The sequence below is a fragment of the Macrotis lagotis genome, chromosome 1 (assembly GCF_037893015.1).
Source record: "Macrotis lagotis isolate mMagLag1 chromosome 1, bilby.v1.9.chrom.fasta, whole genome shotgun sequence".
NCBI lineage: Eukaryota > Metazoa > Chordata > Mammalia > Peramelemorphia > Peramelidae > Macrotis > Macrotis lagotis.
In genome coordinates this window covers 791,504,312-791,525,770 of record NC_133658.1, presented here as the reverse complement: position 1 = coordinate 791,525,770, position 21,459 = coordinate 791,504,312, and the positions used below count along the sequence as shown (strand labels likewise).

General features: G+C 36.3%; 1 protein-coding gene across 1 annotated transcript; it reads right to left on the bottom strand.

The window, feature by feature from the left end:
- Nucleotides 1-4,025: 4,025 nt before the first annotated feature.
- On the bottom strand, nt 4,026-15,324 carry LOC141508273 (nicotinamide N-methyltransferase-like). Its single transcript, XM_074216717.1, has 4 exons — nt 9,262-15,324; nt 7,707-7,804; nt 6,286-6,493; nt 4,026-4,643 (listed from the first exon to the last, which is right to left on the bottom strand). Exons 2-4 carry the CDS (start codon nt 7,711-7,713, stop codon nt 4,223-4,225), a joined length of 636 nt encoding a protein of 211 aa, XP_074072818.1. The 5' UTR covers nt 7,714-7,804; nt 9,262-15,324; the 3' UTR covers nt 4,026-4,222.
- Between the last annotated feature and the right edge of the window lie 6,135 nt (nt 15,325-21,459).

Sequence of the window (21,459 nt, the reverse complement as noted above, 5' to 3'; positions counted from 1 at the left end):
CATTCAAAAGTCTTTAGTCATCTTTGATCTGTTTTTTTTCCTTTGTTTTCTTCCAGCCTCACCAAATTTTAGTGAAAGAGACAATGACAGAAGGGTCTTTAGCCTTCCCCATCCCATCCAAAGTCAACTTGTAGTCCATGAACACATTTCTCTATTCTTTAACTCTTTGCATGTATTCTTTCCTGTTTTAAGACTGTTATAAGACTGGAACTGCCCATCATGTTGTGATTTCTGAAAGATAGGGAAAGAGAGTCACTGACATCTGGATGGTTGGAGTCCACATAGATTTGCCCTAAGTCAAAATGGTGAGAAAAATCCTAAATAAATCATAAAGATATTCAATGAGATACCCAAAGTAGTATGGCAAAGTTGCAGGCTATAGTGTGATCTTCAATATTAAGGTTACATTAAGAATTTATTTTAGCATACACTTCAGTGTTGTTTTTGTTTTTAGTAAATGAATTCTTTTCTGGGTAATTAGTGTTTTCTACTTCATAAACAATCAGTTATTGAATTCCTGATTCTTCCCATTCTAGTCCATTACTTTGATTTATTTCATTATTTTTTTTTAACAAATACAAAATATTTTTTATTTAGGGTTTTTTTTTTTGCAAGGCAAATGGGGTTAAGTGGCTTGCCCAAGGCCACACAGCTAGGTAATTATTAAGTGTCTGAGGCCAGATTTGTACTCAGGTCCTCCTGACTCCAAGGCTGGTGCTTTATCCATTACACCATCTAGCCACCCACAAATACAAAATATTTTGATGACAGCTGCTTTATAATATAGTTTGAGGTCTAGAAGTACTATTCCCTCTTCATCCCTATTTTTTTCATATTTCCCTTTAAGGTATATATTTTTGTTTCTTGAAATAGATTTGTTATTATGTTATTAAGTTGTATAAAGTATTTCTTTGATTAATTTTTGGCATAACATAAAGCTATAAATTAACTTTTAGTAGTATTGCCATTTTTATTGCCATGTTCATATGACCCAGTCTTGAGCATTAAATATTCCTCCAGCTATTAAACTATTCTTTATTTCTTTAAGGAACAAATATAGCATCTGCTTTGATAGACCACTTAGCAAATAGTTTAAACATTTTAAGTCATTTGTAATGGAATTTATTTCTCTAATATTTCTTATAATATTGAACTGCTGTTGATTTTTCAGGATTTATTTTGTAGCCTAAAAATTTGCTGTCAATAATTTTTCATTTAGAAAGTGCAATTCCTTAGGATTTTCTAAGTAAAACATGATGACACTAATAAATACAGATAGTTCTAGCTCCTGTTTACCTCTTTTAAGCATTTAACTTCTTTCTCTTTTCTTATTGCTATTGCTAGCATTTCCAGGACTGTTCCAAATAACAGTGGGAAGCATGGACACCATTGCTTTACTCCTGTATTTAATGGGAAAGCTTCTATCAATCAAACAATCCATAAACATTTATTAAATGCCCACTGGGTGCCAGGAACTGTGTCAAGTTCTAGGTATAGCCCCCCTCCCCAAGATAGCCCCCCACCCTCAAGGAACTTACAATCTAATGGAAGAAGGAAGATGAAAAGTAGTAGGTGGGGAAAGGGGGACAAGAGGGTGCCCAACTCAGAGACATGGAAGAGAATCAATCAGAAAAATTCCAAAGTGGTGCAGCAAGGTGAGAAATGGGGTGTGTGAGCTGAGCTCTGTCTCTAAAAGGAAGTCTAGAATTTCTGGCCCCACTCTCTAAGCAGAGAAGCAGAAGATAGTGTTAAAGGGAGTTCCAAGGCTGTTGGACAGATATATAGTGAGTTAAGCAGAACCACAGAAAAACAACTTGTGCTATGTTATCACTTTTTTAAAAGTCAAGCTTTAGGGGCGGCTAGGTGGCTCAGTGGATAAAGCACCAGCCCTGGAGTCAGGAGTACCTGGGTTCAAATCTGGTCTCAGACACTTAATTACCTAGCTGTGTGGCCCTGGGCAAGCTGCTTAACCCCATTTGCCTTGCAAAAACCAAAAAAAAAAGTCAAGCTTGGTTTTTTCCTCAAGCTTTGTGGATTCACACATACACACAAATACACACACACACACACACACACACACACACACACACACACACACCCTGCCTCATTCCCTCAGTTCTCTGACTGAGTTCTGTTGCAGCCCAGGGTACTCCCTCAGTGCTCTCCCAGCTTGAACAAGCTTCTGTCTATGTTTTTCATCAGTATCATCTGACAGAGACAAGTCCCAGTGAGGAAGAAGGATGAGAATTGAGTTCTGTTAAAAGCCCACGGGCAAGCTTGTGCAGCCTACTGCAGAAACATGGTGTACCAAGAGGGAGATGGCACTGAATTAGCACATTAGGAATAAGGGATTAACCATCTCAGTTGTTCATCAAATTGTTAATGTTTTTGGTGTCCTAGACTAAGAAGACAAATGAATTTGTTTGGTCTCTTGAACATAAATGAAGAGGTGAGATGTCTTAAGGATAGAAAAAATGAATGGACTTATTCCTTCCATCAGTGCAACAATCAGGCACAATTTTAGGGTATCTGTGATGGAGAATACCAATTGTATCCAAAGAAAGAATTGTGAAGTTTAAATAAAGACCAAAGACTATTATCTTTAATTTAAAAAAAAAAGTTATTATGTAATTTTGCTATCTCATATTTTTTTCTTAAGAATATGATTTCTTGCGTGGCTAGGTGGTGCAGTGCATAGAGCACCGGCCCTGGAGTCAGGAGTACCTGAATTCAAATGTAACCTCAGACACTTAATAATTACCTAGCTGTGTGGCCTTGGACAAGCCACTTGACCCCATTTGCCTTGCAAAAAAAAAGAATATGATTTCTTTCTTTTTTATCACATTCAACTTAGATCAATGTATAGCATGGAAGCAATGTAAAGAGTAATAGACTGCCTTCTGTGGGGGGTGGGGAGAGGGAAGTGAGATTAGGGAAAAATTTGTAAAATTATGAATAAATAACTTAAAATTTTTTTAAAAAGTATAGAAAAATGCCTAGTCTTCTGTCCAATTGGTCATGGGATCCACACTATCTTCACTTATTTTAGTATTTGCTTAGGATGAATCTGGAATGCTTCTTCAGAGGAGAGGAAGGTGAATATAACAAGGACCTATGATATTACGGTTCACACCAAAGTTCTATAACTCTTAAAGGGTTGCTTGAGAATTTAAAAGACATATTTAGTAAGTGGCAGAGACAGGTCCTGAATCCAAGTCTTCCTTACTTTTGTCATTACTTCCCTATTACCTCTATTATGGAAATGGTAAAAACAAAGCAAAATTCTCAAGCGTCAGGGTTAAAATATTTTATAATTTGCATCCTACAACTTCCCCACTCATTGTTTCCTTGTGGTTTACGCTGGTAACTGGTTTGAATTTTTTTTTTTAAAAAAAAAAGGAAAAGAAAGACAAGGAAAAACAAATACTAGTGCTTTTTGTTTCTTAGGTTCCAATTTCTATTCTGATGGACAATTTGACCAGGAAGGTGCCTGTTACAAGAGGAAGGACCCAGGTCATTCGTTAACAAGAAGCCTGTGGTTTTATGTCTTCTAGCAGGTAGAAAGTGAAATTATCCTTACTCCTTCTTCCAGATCCCCTCCTAGAGGAGTCTCTAAACCACAACCAGAGCTAATGTTAATGGTATTATATCGAGGACCCAGACAATGAATCATCTGTCATCATTAAAGCTTTCACAATTTCAAAGGCTACTAAAAGAACAGATATATTGAATGGTGGAAATATGACTTAGGACATTTGTGGGTGATGGTGAGATTCAAGATATGACCACCTCTATGTGTAAGTAAGGTACAGAAAAGTAAGTCATGGTAGGTGAGTAGATTGAAAAACTGGGAAGTGTGTTTTCTCTATTTCCACAGCTTACCATAGTGTCTGACACTACTTTAGTTTCTTTTCTGATCTGGACTATATGCATCTCATTCACCTTTCTATTCAATGTTTTAGGCAGACACAGTAGTAATACTCAAGACCTGGAGTTAGCTGAATGAAGTAAGTGTATTATTTTAATAGAATTGAGTACTGACAGTATGCCATTCAGACAATTTGTCCAGATCCCATTACCCCAGAGACAGCCAATACCTCACACCATACCATTTGGGAAGAGGATAGAAAAGTTTTTACCAATAGCTATAGAAAAAATGAATTTTGACAAATTTAGCTTTGGTAAGGAAGAAGAATGTGATTAAGCTTGAATGTCCATGGATTTATTTAGTTTTCCTCCCCACAAAATAGAGAACCCCATCATTATCTGTGTTGGCTCTGGAATAATGATGAAGAATGACCTCAGACTTTTCTTTTATGAAACCAGCTTTCTCCAAAGCAGCCTCAACTTCCTCCTGAGTAAGGAAGAGAAGGGAGAACCTCTGGTCACCAACCATGTAGTAATTGCCTTTCAAAGCAGTAACAAGCACCACGTATCCCCCAGGTTTCAGGAGACCATTGAGGTTCTTCAGGGACTGCTGGAAGGTAGGTAGGTTTGCAGCCAATTCCAAGCAATATGTGCTGAGCAAGCAATCAGCCTGAGGAAAGGAAATAGGGTCTAGTGTCTGACTTTGGATCATATAACACTTCAGAAACTGCTTTACCCTCTCTCTTAACTTTTCCTTTTTCTCAGTCCACTTCTCTCTGAAATAGACAAAATTATAAAAAATAATAATTGGTAGAGGTCATTGTTGGTGCCCTGATAACATTTTTCTAAGGCCTAATTAACAGTATAGATCTAAAAACTTGAATATTTGCAAGTTTTCCTCTTGTTAAGTAGAAAAAAAGTGAGATCACACTGTGGAGTGCCCTTGTAATGTACTATAATAGAGAATCTCCATTAGTTGAATTATATTTTAGTTTCTCAGTTGGGATGGATTTCAGGTTAGTATCAGTTATTCTGAATTTTTCCCAACTTGCTATAGAAAAATATGTTTTTTTAAAAATTAAAAGCATTTTCTATTACAGGAATGTTTTAACTTCCCAATTTTTCAAAACTGCAAATTGCTGGAATTACATATTTATTTTCTTTGCACTTTAACCAGGAAGGTTAATGTACATGCAAATTGAACACACTAAGAAATCCAAATATTGATAAAAGGGTACTTCTCTCCCTTCCTCTCTCCTTCTGTCTCTCCTTCACCCCCCGCCATCTCTCTCTCTCTCTCTCTCTCTCTCTCTCTCTCTCTCTCTCTCTCTCTCTCCCCCTACCATCCATCTATATCTATCTATCTATCTATCTATCTATCTATCTATCTATCTATCTGTCTGTCTTTCTCTTTCCCTCAGGTTCCCTCTCTTTTCTGACTCATAGTTAGATATTTTTCCTGTTTTCTAGAAGCACTATAAGGAGTTTACACTGATATATAAATGGGATGGGCATATTCTCTTAATGCAGCCCAGAAATCCTGCCCTTTTCACTTGTCCTCTGCTATGAAGAGAATCCTCCATTGAAGGCTGACTCACTATAGCATCTGCAATAAGGAGACCTGGGACATTGAGCATCAGTCACATTCTCACTGAACATTCAGATTACTAGCAATGGCACCTAACCTTAGAGGGCAAATATTAACATGGGAAAAGAAGTTCTGAGTTGGAGTTGGAATTCTTTCAAAGAATTCCTGGTTCTTTTTATCTCTTATTCCCTTCTCTCTCTCACATTAAAAAGTTTTTCCCAGATCTACCCTCATGTATATTCTAGACCCTGAAAAGATATCACATCTCTTTCTTTCTTGTCTCATTCATGTCTCTCCATTAATTTGTTTCTTTTTTCCTTTTCCTCTTTCTGCTTGTCTCTGTGAGATTCTCTATCTGGGCCTCTGGTTCTCTACCTTTGTCTGAATCTCTCTATGGGTATCTATCTAACTCTGTCTCCCTGTGTCTCTGTATCTCCCTGCCTTCCCCTCTCCCCCCCTGTGACTCTCTCTGTCTTTCTGTCTCTCTGTCTGTCTGTCTGTCTGTGTGTGTGTGTGTGTGTGTCTGTCTGTCTGTCTCTCTGTATGTCTCTTTGTTTCTGTCTCTTGGTCTCTGTATCTGTTTCTCTCTCTCTCTCTCCCTTTGTCTTTTTTTGTCTTTATCTCTCTCTCCCTTTGTCTTTTTCTGTCTTTATCTCTCTCTCTCTCTTTGTCTATCTGTCTGTCTATCTATCTATCCATCCATCTATCTCTGTTTCCATTTTCTCTATCTCTGATATTCTTTTGTTCCTTTGCACTTGGATCACCAAAGATAAATTGTGCAGAATCCAAGGGACTCCAGAGATCTAGTAAGAAGGAAGAAAAATGCCTACCTGTCTCCTTCCAGCTCACACACATATTTCACCACAGGACACCAATCAAATGCCCCTGGCTCCTTCTTCAGCCACTTGTTGAGTTCCTCAAGGTTCTGGTCAATGTAGTCAGTGGCCACAATCTCTTTAAAGAACTCACAGGCAGAGAGGAATTGGTAAATGGTGGGCCCAGAGCCAATGTCAATCAAGACATCGCCTTTCACCCTGCCTATCCCAGGGAAGAGGCAAAAATGGATGATCAGGGACACCATTCTGTGCAGAACTTCCTTATCTGGAACTTCCTTATCAACATGAATTTCTGAACTGAGGGCCTACTTGGGACCTTCACTGTGTTTGTGTTGAATAATTTTTATACATGGATATCTCTAAGTTTTAAAGTATATGACTCATTTTCAAATGCACTTTTTATTTTATTTTTTAGTTTTTTGCAAAGCAATGGGGTTAAGTAACTTGCCCAAGGCCACACAGCTAGGTAATTATTGTGTCTGAGGCTGGATTTGAACTCAGGTATGCCTGACTCTAGGGTCACTGTTCTATCCACTGAACCACCTAACCGCCCCTTCAAATGTATTTTTAAAAAAATTTCTTTGAAACCTGCCACAGTACCTGTGAGTTTCTCACAATGAAACTTCTCTTCCTCATTTTACAGGTAATAAAACTCATCCCCAGATAATAGTAAGAGTGTTAAATGGTAAAAAAAAAAAAAAAAAAAAAAAATACAGTGAATGGGGAGTCCAAAAAACTACTTTCTACTCCTGGCTCCACTGTTCATTCTCTGGCATTTGATTTTCAACTAAACTTTTGCTACAAAGTCACTTAGAAAACATACAATTGAAAACTAATTAAAAAAAATGTATTTTCAATAGACACCTCAGATATAGCTCCCAAAGTAGCATATATGTATGCACACACATATTTGACAATTTCCTAACCTATAAAATGAGGAGACTGACAGCACCTATATCATATTGTTATTGTGAGGACCAAATAAGACAATTTATGTGGAGTTCTTTATTAACTTGAATTACTATGGACCCTGGACAAGTCCACCAAAGAAGAAAATAGTAAATCAATCCAGTACCTTTGCCAAGAAAATTACATGGACAGTATTAGCATACTGTGGTACAAGAGCTGGACATGACTGAATGACTAAACCAAAAAAGTAATAAAAATATTGTGAATATCTGGATACAGAATTGAATGTCTATTTGGTAGCAATGTCATTTGGCTTGAAATCCTCTATATTGAAATATTTTCCTATCACTGAAATTTCATCTATGATAAAGAATCTATGGAACTGGGATTGAGTGGAAACCTTAGCTATCACCAAGGAAACTGAGACCCAGAGTGAACAAACCATTTACCCAAGATTGCTCATAGGTTTGCTCATCAACAGTGTTAGACTTTGAGCCAAAACTCACCTCCCATCTCTCAGCTCAAATGCAAACATTTCTGAGACATTGTGGGGTCTTGTTAGTGAGAGAAAAATTGCATACAAATCCTCAATCCACCTAGAATACTAAAAAGAGTCAAGAAAAGATGCCAGAGAATTACATTTGGGGAAGATAAATCAAAATAATAACCCCCTAAAGATCATGTAATTCCTCCATAGACTTTACAGATTCAGGGACATTTATCTAATGAATACCCACAAGATCCTTTGGAAAGAGGAATGGATATTAATATCCTCATTCCATAAGAGAGATTCAGAGATTGACTGCCTTTCTCTAGATCACAGAACAAGTCATAATGGACTTGGTTGGAATTAAGAATTTAAATAAATATAGATGTAGATTCCCAGACATCCTACAATGCTTCCTGAATACATCTTTCTTGGTGCTGATTATGGAGCAAAAGCCCTGAGAATTAAACTGAATGACAATATACACATGTGGGATTCATAAAATAGCCTGTAACAAAATTTGAAAAATGTGTTAAAATCGCTTTTCCAGTATGTGCTGTCTTGGACAAATCTGAATTCACAATGTAGAAATGTAGAATGCATAGGAAATATAGAATTTTTTATGTTTAGCACCTATAAGATGCCATTCAGGTAAAGTATGTAATAATTTCCAGTATGGACAGCCTTTCCTTCATACCTTATTTATATGAGATGCTGAGAGGTCTGTGAACTTTTAACATCTACTTTGATGAATGTCCCTACTTTAGTAAGCCAATTATATTGAAAAAGTCTGGAAGGAAATCCTTAAACAAGAACTTGAAACAGTTCTTTGGCAAAGAAAAAATTGAAAACAACTAGAAAGAAGTCCTCAAAGAAAATAGAAAGAATTAAAATCAAAAGAAAAAATATGACTAATACACATCTGCCAGACTTCACTAATTGCAACCTGAGAAATAGTGGGTCAAAATCTTGTAGCCTCATATTTTTGGAAGTCTACGTAACTTTGGCACTGAATGGACATCTCATGTATATTTGTATAAGAAGGAGAAAGGTGACTGGATAAACCTGGACTAGCGCATTCTTGAATCCATGGAAAAAACCTTGAAAAATGCTCATAGCTAGTTTTACAGAGGAGTTTTTTTTTTTGCTCCTGATAAAAATTCTTAAGGATGCTGACATTTGTAGCTTCTCCTTGTGTTTTCCTATGGAAGAATAAATACATATTTCATTGATATTTATACCAATACTAAACAAATGGTTCATATGACAAATTCTTATCTTTATGTATTTTTAAAAATTTATTCAAAACTTTCTGAATAAAGATACTGACTATAGAAAATTTAGGGGAAAAATATTTCCCTGGTCACATTTACATCATTTGAAAGACAGGTTTTTAACAAGTGAGCACTGTTCCTCAATCTATAGTAGTGACAATTGTGTTTTTATTTCTAGCCACAGTATCTGGTATTTAATAAGTTCTTAAAAATGCTTCTTTTCCTGACTTGAATGTATCAATCAGCTATTCCCTGGTGATGGAATTCTCAGGGTCAAGTGATAAATACTGACAAACTTACCCAAAGAGAATGTCTCTGACAGTTTTTTCAGGATATCCATCAGCATTTGGTTTTCTTTAGAAGTACTGGATCTGAAGGCATAATAAGTTTGCAGGTAAGTTCAAGGATTGAAGAAGTTCAGGTAGTCATCTTTTGTAGAGAAGTTGACTTCCATTGTGCTTTACCTTGGATTTTAGGAACTGAATAAACAGTACCTGGGGAAAACTTACTATATCTCTGGTTCTGCAAGTAAGATGTGAATGTCCTGTTACAAGGACCTGAAAGATGAGCTAGACAAGGCAGAATAAGAGTGACTGGGGAGAAGAGGATTGTAAAGTGATGGGGAAATTGGCTTTTATAACAAGGCATTGCCCAGGGAAGTATGCCGACCCCAGGTGGAAGGACAATCTCAGAGAGGTTTCACTGGGGTCACAGAATTGAAAGGATCATGAAGCATCAGAAAGGGATTCAATGATAAGAAATGTTGATGAAGGACAGAATTTTCAAAGAGGTGTAAAATGTGGAGAGGGGACAAGTCTGAGTGGTTTCAGAGATTCAGTGGTGGATCATGCAGACACGCCATGACCAGCTCATCACTTAATAATGTGTTGATAACAGGGGCAGCTAGGTAGCATAGTGGATAGAGCAGCAGTCCTGGAATCAAGAAGACTTGAGTTCAAATCCAGGCTCAGACACTTGACACTTACTAGTGGGTGAACTTGGGCAACTCACTTAATTCCAATTGCCTCACATCCAGGGACATCTCTAGTGGTCCTGATTTATATCTGGTCACTGGACTCAGATGACTCTGAGGAGAAAGTAAGACTGATGACTTAGCACAGCACCCCTCACTCAAATCCAATTCACCTGTTTATCCTGGCACCACCTCCAACATGTCATGGCCTTCTTCAAGAACAAGGACAAGCAACAAGAAGGTTGGTAACAATGTGGTCTATGAGCTCCTTGAGGGAAGGGATAAAGTCTAATTAGGTCTCATTACCCATTACCTGGCACAGTACTATATTTATTTAACCAAGTCCATTTGATACAATTATTTCTGGACCAAATATAATTAATCTATCAATAATCATGCATTAAGCACCCACTATATGCTAGGAACTATGCAAGTTCCTGAGAATACAAAGACAAAAATTGTTTAGGAACCTACATTTTTTCTTTTTTTAATTAAATTTTATTTTTTTAATCAATGAAAATCTACTTTCTCTTTTTCCCATTTCCCTTGACATAAGCTTTCACACAGATAGGATTACTAAATAACATAGAGCAGTGTTTCCAAAGTGATGCCATTATATGACCCCAAAATGTATGGGATCAACCAAATAGAGGGTGAAACAATGGGTCATCTTCCACCCTTCCCACAATAGTCAATGATAGGTTTATCTCCAACAAAACTATACTAGTCCCTTCATCCATTATAACTCCTCATCCTAAGGTGGCATTAGTCCAAGATGTGACATATGTAAGTTTTCAGGTGTGCAAAGGCAATTTACAAGTGAGGAAATCAAAGCTATCCATAGTCATATGAAAAATTGTCTAAATCATTACTGATTAGAGAAATGCAATTAAAGCAGCTCTAAGGTACCATCTCACACCTATCAGATTGCCCATTATGACCAGAAAAGACAATATTCAGTGTTGGAAGTGATGTGGGAAATCTGGGATACTAATATATTGTTGGTGGAGCTGCAAACTCATCCAATCTTTCTGGAGAGCAATCTGGAATTATGTCCAAAAGCAATAAAAATGTGCATACCCTTTGATCCAGCAATACCATTACTGGGTCTATACCCTGAAGATATCATGCAAAGGGTAAAACCATCACTTATACAAAAATATTCATAGTATCCCTGTTTGTGGTGGCAAAGAATTGGAAATCAAGTGAATGTCCATCAATTGGGAAATGGCTAAATAAATTGTGGTATATGTACATTATGGAACACTATTGTTCTATTAGAAATCAAGAGCAATGGGAATTCAGAGAAGCCTAGAAAGCCTTGTATGAACTGATGATGAGTGAAATGAGTAGAACCAGAAGAACATTGTACACCATAACAACAACATGGGGGTGATGATCAGACTTACTGGACTTGCTCAATTCATCAATGCAATAATCAGGGACAATTTTAGAACAACTGCAATGGAGAATACTATCTGTACTCAGAGAAAGAACTGTGGAGTTTAAACCAAGTCCCAAGTCTATTACCTTCAGTTTTTAAAATTAAAAAGTTTCTTATGTACTACATGATTCTGCTATCTCTAATATTTTATTTTCCCCTCAAGGATATGATTTCTCTCCCAATACATTCAATTTCTATCAATGTATAGCATGGAAACAAAGTAAAGATTATCAGACTGCCTTCTGTGGGGGATGGGGAGGGAAGGGAGGGTAGAGGAAAGATTGTAAAATTCAAAGTCTTAAAGAAAATGATGAGTAGAAACTACTATTGTATATAATTGGAAAACAAATAAAATATTAATTATAAAAGAGAAAGGTTAAGACTGGGTAAGCAGGTCTGAGAATCTTCAACAGAGAGATGATAACTGAATTCAAGGTAGCTGCTGAAATTCCTAAGTAAAATAGTATAGAGGAAGAGGAGAAGAAGAATCAGGACAAAGAAGTGGCAAACATCTACTCTTTGTGATCATGACCTGGATAAAGATCCAAAATAGGATACTGAGGAGTGGTCAAATAAGTAAGAGAACCAGGGGAGAACAATGTTGTGAGAATCTATAGAGAAGAGGTTAAGAGGGTAAAGAGGATGACTGACAGTGACAAAGGCTGCAGAGTGACATTCACCCCTGAGAATGGTTATTTAACCTAACTCAAATCACAGCAACTGCATCCCCACACCCTGCTGTTATATTTGTGGTGTGTCACTCAGAAGTTGTGATCTGCACTCCTAGGCAGTGACTATTGAAGTAACAACTCCTCCCTCCCCTGAACTGAGCAGAGTTTATTGAATTGTGTCTTACATTGTGGGATTCATTAAATTATCCTTGCTTAAAAAAAAGTCCCTTTTCTGAAATTCCACTCTCTCAAGATTTCCAACAGCATCATTCATTATCACTGACAGCACTGTACAGAAACTATCTCCAAACTTTCTTATGAAGTTTTTGAAATTTTTTTTCTTTTAAAAGAATTATTACCTCTAATTACATGTAAAAACTCCAATGATCTATTGATTGCAAAATTTTATGGTCTTCTCTCACTTTCTATACTTCCCTCTGCAACCTTTGATGCTGCTGACCACCCTGTTTTCCTGGATACTTAATCTTTGTAAGCAAGTAAACATTTATTGTAATTAATTCTGAGTATACAAAATGAAAATGGGATATTCTCTCCTTTTTGTAGTGTTGAAGTGATAGTTATATCACTTATATAATCCTGTTTATCTGCACATGCAAAAAAACATTGAAAATAGAATTTTCTTATTTTTAAAGTATTTCTTAAAAAAGATTTTAGTGAATTTTAAATCCATTTATCAAAAATATAAAAATGGGCATTCCCAATAAGATCAGGGGGGCACAAAGATGCCCATTATCACCACTACTATTCAATATTTTGTTAGTAATGTTAGCTTCAGCAATAAGAGAAGAAAAAGAAATTGAAGGAAATAGAATTGGGAAGGAAGAAACAAAACTCTACTCTTTGCAGATGACATGATGGTATACCTAGAGAATCCTAAAAAATCATCCAAAAATCTATTAGAAAGAATTAGCAACTTTGGTAAAGTTGCAGGATATAAAATAAACCCACATAAATCCTCAACATTTCTATATATGACTAGCAAGATAACAGCAGAAAGAGCTAGAAAGAAAAATCCCATTAAAAATAACCTCAGACAAAATAAAATACCTGGGAGTCTACCTGCCAAGGCAGACTCAAGAACTTTTTGAAAACAATTATAAAACTCTTCTCATGCAAATAAAATAAGATTTAAATACCTGGGCAAACATCAACTGCTCATGGATAGGTCAAGCTAATATAATAAAAATGACAGTTCTACCAAAACTAAACTACTTGTTTAGCACCCTACCAATCAAAATTCCAAAAATTATTTTAATGAGTTAGAAAAAGTTGTAAGTAAATTCATATGGAGAAATAAAAAGTCAAGAATTTCCAGGAGTTTAATGAAAAAAAAGTACAAAAGAAGGTGGCTTAGCCCTACCTGATATAAAATTATGTTATAAAGCATCAGTCATCAAAGCTGTCTGGTATTGACTAAGAAAAAGAGTGGTAGACCAGTGGAATAGACTAGGTGTAAAAGAGATAGCAGGAATTCATTATAGTAATCTGCTGTTTGATAAACCCAAAGAGTTCAGTTTCTGGGATGTATAGCATACATTGATAAAAACTGTTGGGAAAACTTGGAAGTTAGCATGGAAGAAATTTAGATTAGACCAACACTTCACACACTATACCAAGATAAGATCAAAATGGAGATAGGATTTAGATATAAAAAACAATATTATAAACAAACTAGAAGATCAAAGAGTAGTCTACTTGTCAGATCTATGGAAAGGGAAGCAGCTTATGACCAAGAAAGAGATGGAGAACATCATTAAAAACAAACTAGATAATTTTGATTACATTAAATTAAAAAGCTTCTGCACAGACAAAACCACTGTAACCAAGATCAAAAGAAATGTAGTAAAGTGGGAAACAATTTTTACAACTAGTATTTCTGACAAAGGACTCATTTCTAAAATATTCAGAGAACTGAGTTAAATTTTCAAAAAAAACCCAAGCCATTCCCCAAATGACAAATGGCCAAAGGATATGCAAAGACAATTTACAACTGAGGAAATCAAAGTGATCCATAGTCATATGAAAAATTACTCTAAATCATTAATGATTAGAGAAATGCAAATTAAGGCATCTCTGACATACCACCTCATACCTCTCAGACTGACCAATATGACCAGAAAGGACAATGATCAATGTTGGAAGGGATGCAGGAAACCTGGGACATTAATGCATTGTTGGTGGAGCTGTGAACTCATCCAACTTTTCTGGAGAGTAATTTAGAATTATGCCCAAAGGGAAATAAAAATGTACATACCCTTTGATCCAGCAATACCACTACTGGGTCTATACCCTGAAGAGATCATACAAAAGGGTAAAAACATCACTTGTACAAAAATATTCATAGCAGCCCTGTTTGTGGTGGCAAAGAATTGGAAATTGAGTGAATGTTCATCAACTGGGGAATGACTGAATAAATTGTGGTATATGTATTTTATGGAACACTATTAGAAACCAGGAGGGATGGGAATTCAGAGAAGCCTGGAAGGATTTGCACAAACTGATGCTGAGCAAGATGAGCAGAACCAGAAGAACATTGTACACCCTACAGCAACATAGGAGTGATGATCAACCTTAATGGACTTGCCCATTTTATTAGTGCAACAATCAGGGACAATTTTAGGGTATTTGCAATGGAGAATACCATCTTTATCCAAAGAAAGAATTGTGGAGTTTAAACAAAAACCAAAAACTATTGCCTTTAATTTTTTAAAAGAGGTATCTTATTATCTAATTTTGCTATCACCTACATCTTATTTTTTTCCTTAAGGATATGATTTCTCTTACAACACATTAAATTCTGATCAATGTATAGAAGGAAGCAATGTAAAGACTATTAGACTGCCTTCCATCTTGGTTGGGAGAAGGAAGTGAGATAGAGGGGGGTTGTAAATTTCAAAAAACAATTAAAAATACACTAAAAATATAAAAATGAAACAGCCTTTGATTAGTTTGTAGGACATTACAGTTTGTTATCATAGAAAATGAAAATGTATTATCTGAATTTCAACAAAAATCTTCATATGATTGGTAGCTGGAACTGAGATATGAATATCATGATTTAGTAAGAATCTATACCCTTTAGTAAAAATCTATACCCTTCATTGACTTAAAGATAAATATCTTTGAAAGATATCCTTTTCAGCTATAATCACAATTAGAACCAAATACTGAAAGAAATTCGGCTGGGAAACAGACCTTTGAATGTCTATATCACCAAATATTAAACTTAGATTTGTGAAAATAATGAACCCTATTTAATGAAGTTGCTCTCATTAAAGGTATTAATACTAACTTTTTGTGAGAATAATAATAGTGTTTTTAATAAATGAAATATTTATTTTTTATCTAATCCTTTAAAATCTCTTATGTAAATTTTATTATATAGAATGATATAATATTGCATGTTTATAATTTATAAATAAGCAAACATACATATATTGGAAATGCATGATCTTTTTCTTTTACTGAGAGGAATATACAGTAAAAAAGTGTTGAGAAAAAAACTGATTCAGAAAGCAATCCCAAAAGGTTCAAGAATATCTTAATGAACAAAAGTGAGGTAGGAAGATTTAGGTTAGTGGTCAATGATTTTGTCAAGTTTTTATTTCCACTGCTTGGGTAAGCAAAACAAGTTATGATTTAAGATGTGGAATTCATTTCAAGTCTTTTGATGATTTCTTATAGGGGTCTTTTTACTTTTGGAAAAAAAATGATATTAATGGTATGATAGCATTTATTTTTTAAAAAATCTCTCAATTCTCTAATTTACCTCTTTTCTGAACAGTTTCTAAGTGCACAACTGCATATGAGATTATTATGTTAGCATCCTAACAGGAAGTCAATTTAAAACATAGTTAAGATTTGTTTTAAGAGAGATTCAAGATCTGTTCTGTCAAACAGACCCATAAGTAGGATGGAGTTATTGGTGATTTGTCTAAGATTATCAAATTTAGAGCATCCCAATAGTCTTTGTAGTCAGTCCTTCAGTAATACAGAAACAACTGGAGTAAGGCCCTCATTAGTGAAGAAGAAATAAAATATAACAAACTAAAATACAAGGACTCAATAAAGTACATTCACTTTTGTAAAAAAAACTTTTTGTTGTTCTTGAATTAATGACTATCTCAATCCTAATGTCTCAGATTTAAATAGATTTAACCATTTGGAAAAATATCTGGTTACCTCCTCTTAACTGACCTTGAACAACAAATATTTCTCTACCTTGATAAAAATGTGGCTAGTTGCATGACAAATATTCTCCCTAAAAACTCCTTTTCTTCCCCCATTTGACCCGTACTTTTTTCTTTTTTGAAAGAGATTAGTCAATTCCATGCCAAAATCATAGAAAGATCATGCCAGTATCATAACAGTATTAAACACTATGCTAATGTCACACCAAAAACATCTTGCCAATGTCATGTCAGTATGACACATATATCATGCCAATATTGCACCAATATCATTCCAGTATTAAAAATCACATCAATTTTACACCAAAGCATCAAACTAATATCATGCAAAAACCTGACTAATATATAAGACCAATGTCATACCAATGTCATGTAAACACCATGTAAAACAATACTAATGTCATAGCAAATATGTAATGATAAAATCACACAAATAACATGTTTAAAACACCATACCAATGTCATACCTATATAACATAAACATTGTGGCAATATCATGCCCATACCACACAAACATTTCACCAGTATCATACAGTTCGGGGACCTAATAGTTATTTTCAGCTTTTTTATTATTCCAGGTAAAGAAATGGTAAAAACTAGAGCTTTCAATATAAATAGTTTTTTTTAATTAAGCATTTATCAATATTTTATATAGATTAAATCTCCCTTTCAGTGTATTTTTTTTTGCTTGACTAAAGGATATTAACTACTTTTGTGATTCTGAGCCTTAATTTCAATTGGCTCTCAAAACACTGCAAAAGTTCTACTAACAAGGAAATGATCTTAGTTTTAGTCATAGCTCTGGATACCAAAGTGACCCAAAAGTCATCTAGTCCAGTCTCCTTATTTTGTAAAAGAAGAAACTTCAGCTCAGAAGATTGTGACTTACCAAATACTTAAGACTCTGATATGAACCCTGGAATTGTACTACACTATCCCAGAAATGAATTTTGTTTTTTCTTTTTTTCTTTGTTTTTTCCCTAATTTTTGCTGATAGATGAGTTTAAGATTGCCTGATTTTCATCTCTTATTAGAAAATTTGTGCAGATTTTAATTTTTTTTCTTGGTCACAGCTGCTGTGATATCATTTCAGTTAGATGCTTGTTAAACTGCCATGTCAGCTCCTAATTATGCAAGCTAATCACCAAGGAAGATTGGCAACACAGATCATTCAAATCCACAGATAATTATCAAATCTTGTTTTAGTTTGCTTTTCTTGGCTATATTTCCACCAAGTCAGTTGCCCAACCTCTTAGCAAGGGAACAAATCTGGCTTTTTGGTATAGTCTTCTTTCCTTGTCTTTAGTCAGATACAGTCTAAATAGTAAAAAAGTCAAAAGAAAGTGAGGTCTACAAATCATTCATTTTTGGGTATGAAAGCATTTTTAAAGAGTAAATCCAAAGCTACATTAGTTATTAATTTGGGTTTAATATTGAGTTGATAGGGTAGAAAACATCTATGAGGTTGATTTTTTTTTAAATTTAGATGTAGCTTCTCTGCCTTCTGTTTTAAATATTGAAACCTTTGGAAAATAGTATGCAATTTGATAAAGTTGATCAAAATGTCTACTCTATTTTAAAGCAATGATTTTTTTACAACTATTCCATTGTACCTGTTTTAAAGATTTGGTGTAAAATCCCTGTTTATACCTGTTAACTCCTTCAAAGCATCTGTGGAGCAGACTCCAGAATCAGCATTTTTGGTTAGAAAAAATATGGGGGAGTGATAAGAATAGTGAAATAAGACTCTGTAGACTTAGATACAACGCATAGTCCTATCAATATAATTTGAAGACAGTCCCTCCACCGTATGGACCTTGGCTTCCTCACTAACAGATGAAATGATTAGATTAACATTAGATGATAATTTAGATCCCTTCTAAGTCTGAAATTCAGTGTGCAAATGAGACCAGATACAGTAAAGCAAAAGAGGAGGCACTTTTAGAACTCTTGCATATGCTTTGGCTTCTTAGCTAGAAACCATGGTTGCATGGAGTTTAAGTTCTGAAAAGAGATATTTGTGGGTCTTAGCTTACTCCGCAAAGTATTTGTACTGCTTTGCTCTTCTCAGTGTCTAGAAGTGGTACTGTACTTGACATATGGAGAATTTACACTTTACATCTATTTTTAGATGATTACTGGGATATGGTCAGTATTTTTTAGCTAAGAAAATGAATTTCAGTTGAACTTTATAAAGGACATATGTGCTATCTTTGTTCTATATTTATTATCAAATATCAAGTAGAGGCTCTATAGTCTGTTTCTGATGTTGCATTTTAACTTGAATGTGACTCTGGATGTCTCACAAGTCATTTTAGTCAAACTACAAAGGGAATAAATATCTATTTGGCAATAGACTGAATCTGCTGCTTCAGAAATCAACCTGAAGCAATAAAGACATTTATCACATACTTTTTTTAAAAAATAATTTTGATTTTTATACTATGATTGTTTCCTGATTATGCCACCCCCATATAAAATCTTTTTTCATACCAAAGAAAAACCCATAACCAGACTGCAATAGCATTCTGATAATGATACTCTTCAGTCCTCTTGCTTCCTCTTCACCTCCTCCCCACCCACATAACCAGAAGAAAGACATATATTTCATCAGTTGTTCTCTGGAACCCATTTTGGTCCTTATCTTCAACCTGAATTCCTTTTTTGATGATGAGGTATTTCACATTTGCTTCTATTTTTTCTATTTTTTGATTTTGTTTAACTGACTCTTGCTGTTTCGTGGAGTCATTAGTTTCTGTAGACTCCATTATTTTATGGGGGGAGGAGTTTTCTTCATTAACCTTTTCGAATTGGTCAATTCTACTTTTGAAAGAGCTTTCCATGTGACCAATTGAGGTTTTGAGAGAATTAATTTCTTTTTGCATTTGCTCATTTGAGGATCTGAGAGAATTGTTCTCATTTTGTAATTGTCCAATTCTACTTTCTAAGGTTTTGTTTTCTTGTTGCAAGGTATTAATTGTCTACCCCCAAATTTTCCAGTTGATTTTTAAAGTCCTTCCTTATTTCTTCAAGGAAGTCTTTAAGTGCTGGAGACCAGATTGTATTCTCCTCAGAGGTTCCAGGTCTCTCTGGGTTGGGGTCTTTCCCTTCCAGGAATTTTTCTATGGATCCACCTTTCTGCTGACCCTTCTTCATTATGCTAAGACCTTGAGTTGGGTGGGGCTGGTTCCCCTGGGCTTGGGATCTCTAAAGGCTTTACTGAGTGCAGTTTCTCTGGCTGACCAGTAGGAGGTGCTGGTTGCCCTCTCTGGGGTGTCTGTGACCTTGGTTGCCAGGCCTTCTCCCTTTGCTTGAGGGAGGGAATTGGAGCTATTGAATTCTTTTGCCTTCAATCAATGGTGGGCTTTACCCTGGCCTGAGGTGATTCCTCAGCTGGGCTGGTTCTTTTGCTCACACACCTGGGCCTGAGGCAGAAATCATTTGCATTTGTTTGGGAGGAGGCCTCAGTGCAATGGAGGCATGGGCTCAGAGTTTCTCAGACCTGAGGAGCCCAGGGATGGTGTCCGCAGCTCTCCTGCACCAGACCTCTCCCCGCAGCCCCTTCCCCAAGCTCCAGGGGGACAGCACCAACACCAGTGCCTCTGCTTCCCCTTGGACCCAAGCCCCCTTTGTCCAGCCCCACCGCTGATCCAGCAGGTCGGGCTCTGGAGCCCTCAGACTCCTGGTTCCGATTCAGCTGTTGATCTGGCTGATCCAGGGCTGATCCTCCCTTGGAGCTCAGACTCACCTGCCAGTACTCAGCCAAGGCTGCTGTGGGAGACAAATCCTGAGGTAGATTTTCCTCTCTTGGCTTTTCTTTCTGAGTTTCCTGGTTCAGATTTCTTTTAAGAGGTTTGTTTCATGTGATAGATGGGGAAGAAATCAGGAGACTTTAGAACTGTGCCTGTCTTCTCTCCACCATCTTGGCCAGAAGTCCTGAATTCCTTTTTGAAAGAGGGGTGAAGAGGGGGCAGAGCCAAGATGAGAGCATGAATGCATTTCCTGGGAACTTCTCCCCCCCCCCCCACCAAACTCCAAAAAACAAACAAATGATGACTCTAGCCAAAATTTAGAAGGACAGAACCCAAGGAAAGACTGAGTGATACATTTTCCCAGTCTAAGATAAATTAGAAGTTCCTTGGGAAAGGTGTATTTCACCAGGACCAGGGGTTTGGAAAAAAGCCACATCCACAGCGCAACACAGCCCAGCCCAGGCCAGCCCAGAGATCACTGGCAACAGTTTGAAGGGGCGATAAGAAAACTCTGCTACACCAGAAAGAGTGTGGAGTGAGGGAGCACCAGCCACTGACTCTGCAGTGAGAATCTGGAGAAAGCAGCCTGCACCCCCAGAGACAGTAAGGGGTCAGGAAAGACCTGCAGAGATTTTTCTGCTCTCCCTCTGGGTAGGACTCTGCTGTTTGCCTACACTCAGATCCAGGTTTCAGTTTGGCTTCCACACTAAGACAGCAGAATCCTTCTTATAACTCCAGGGCAGAGGGAAGTGGGGGGGCGGCATCTACGTATCAAAGTAAGGCAAGAGAGCATAAGACCTTGAAAGAATAAAGGTCCCAGTGGAGTGTCCCCCCCCAAAAAACCCCAGAGACTTGAAAGTGCTGTCTTGGGCTGAGGAAATGAGTAAACAACAGAAAAAGAAGAATATAACCACAGAGAATTACTTTAATCCCATGGAAGATCAAAACACATACTGAGAGGATGACAAAATCAAGGTTTCTGTATCCAAAACCTCCAAAAGAAACAGAAAATGGGCTCAGACTGTGTATGAGCTCAAAAAAAACTTTGAAAAACAATTAAGGGAGATGGAGAAAAAAATGGGGGGGGGGGGGGGAATGAGAGTGATGCAGAAAAATCATGAAAACCAGATCAACAGCTTGGTGAAAGATATATAAAAAATACTGAAGAAAATAAAATGTTAAAAACCAGTTTAGGACTAATGGAAAAAGCAAAACAAAAGGCAAATGAGGAGAAGAATTGCCTTAAAAACAGAATTGGCCAGCTGGAAAAAGAGATAGAAAAGCTCTCTGAAGAAAATAACTCCTTCAAATGCAGAATGGAACTAAAGGGAGCTGATGATGACTTTGCAAGAAATCAGGAAGAAATAAAACTCTTCCACAAAATCCAAATATTAGAAGAAAATGTGAAATATCTCATTAGAAAAACAACTGACCTTGAAAACAGATC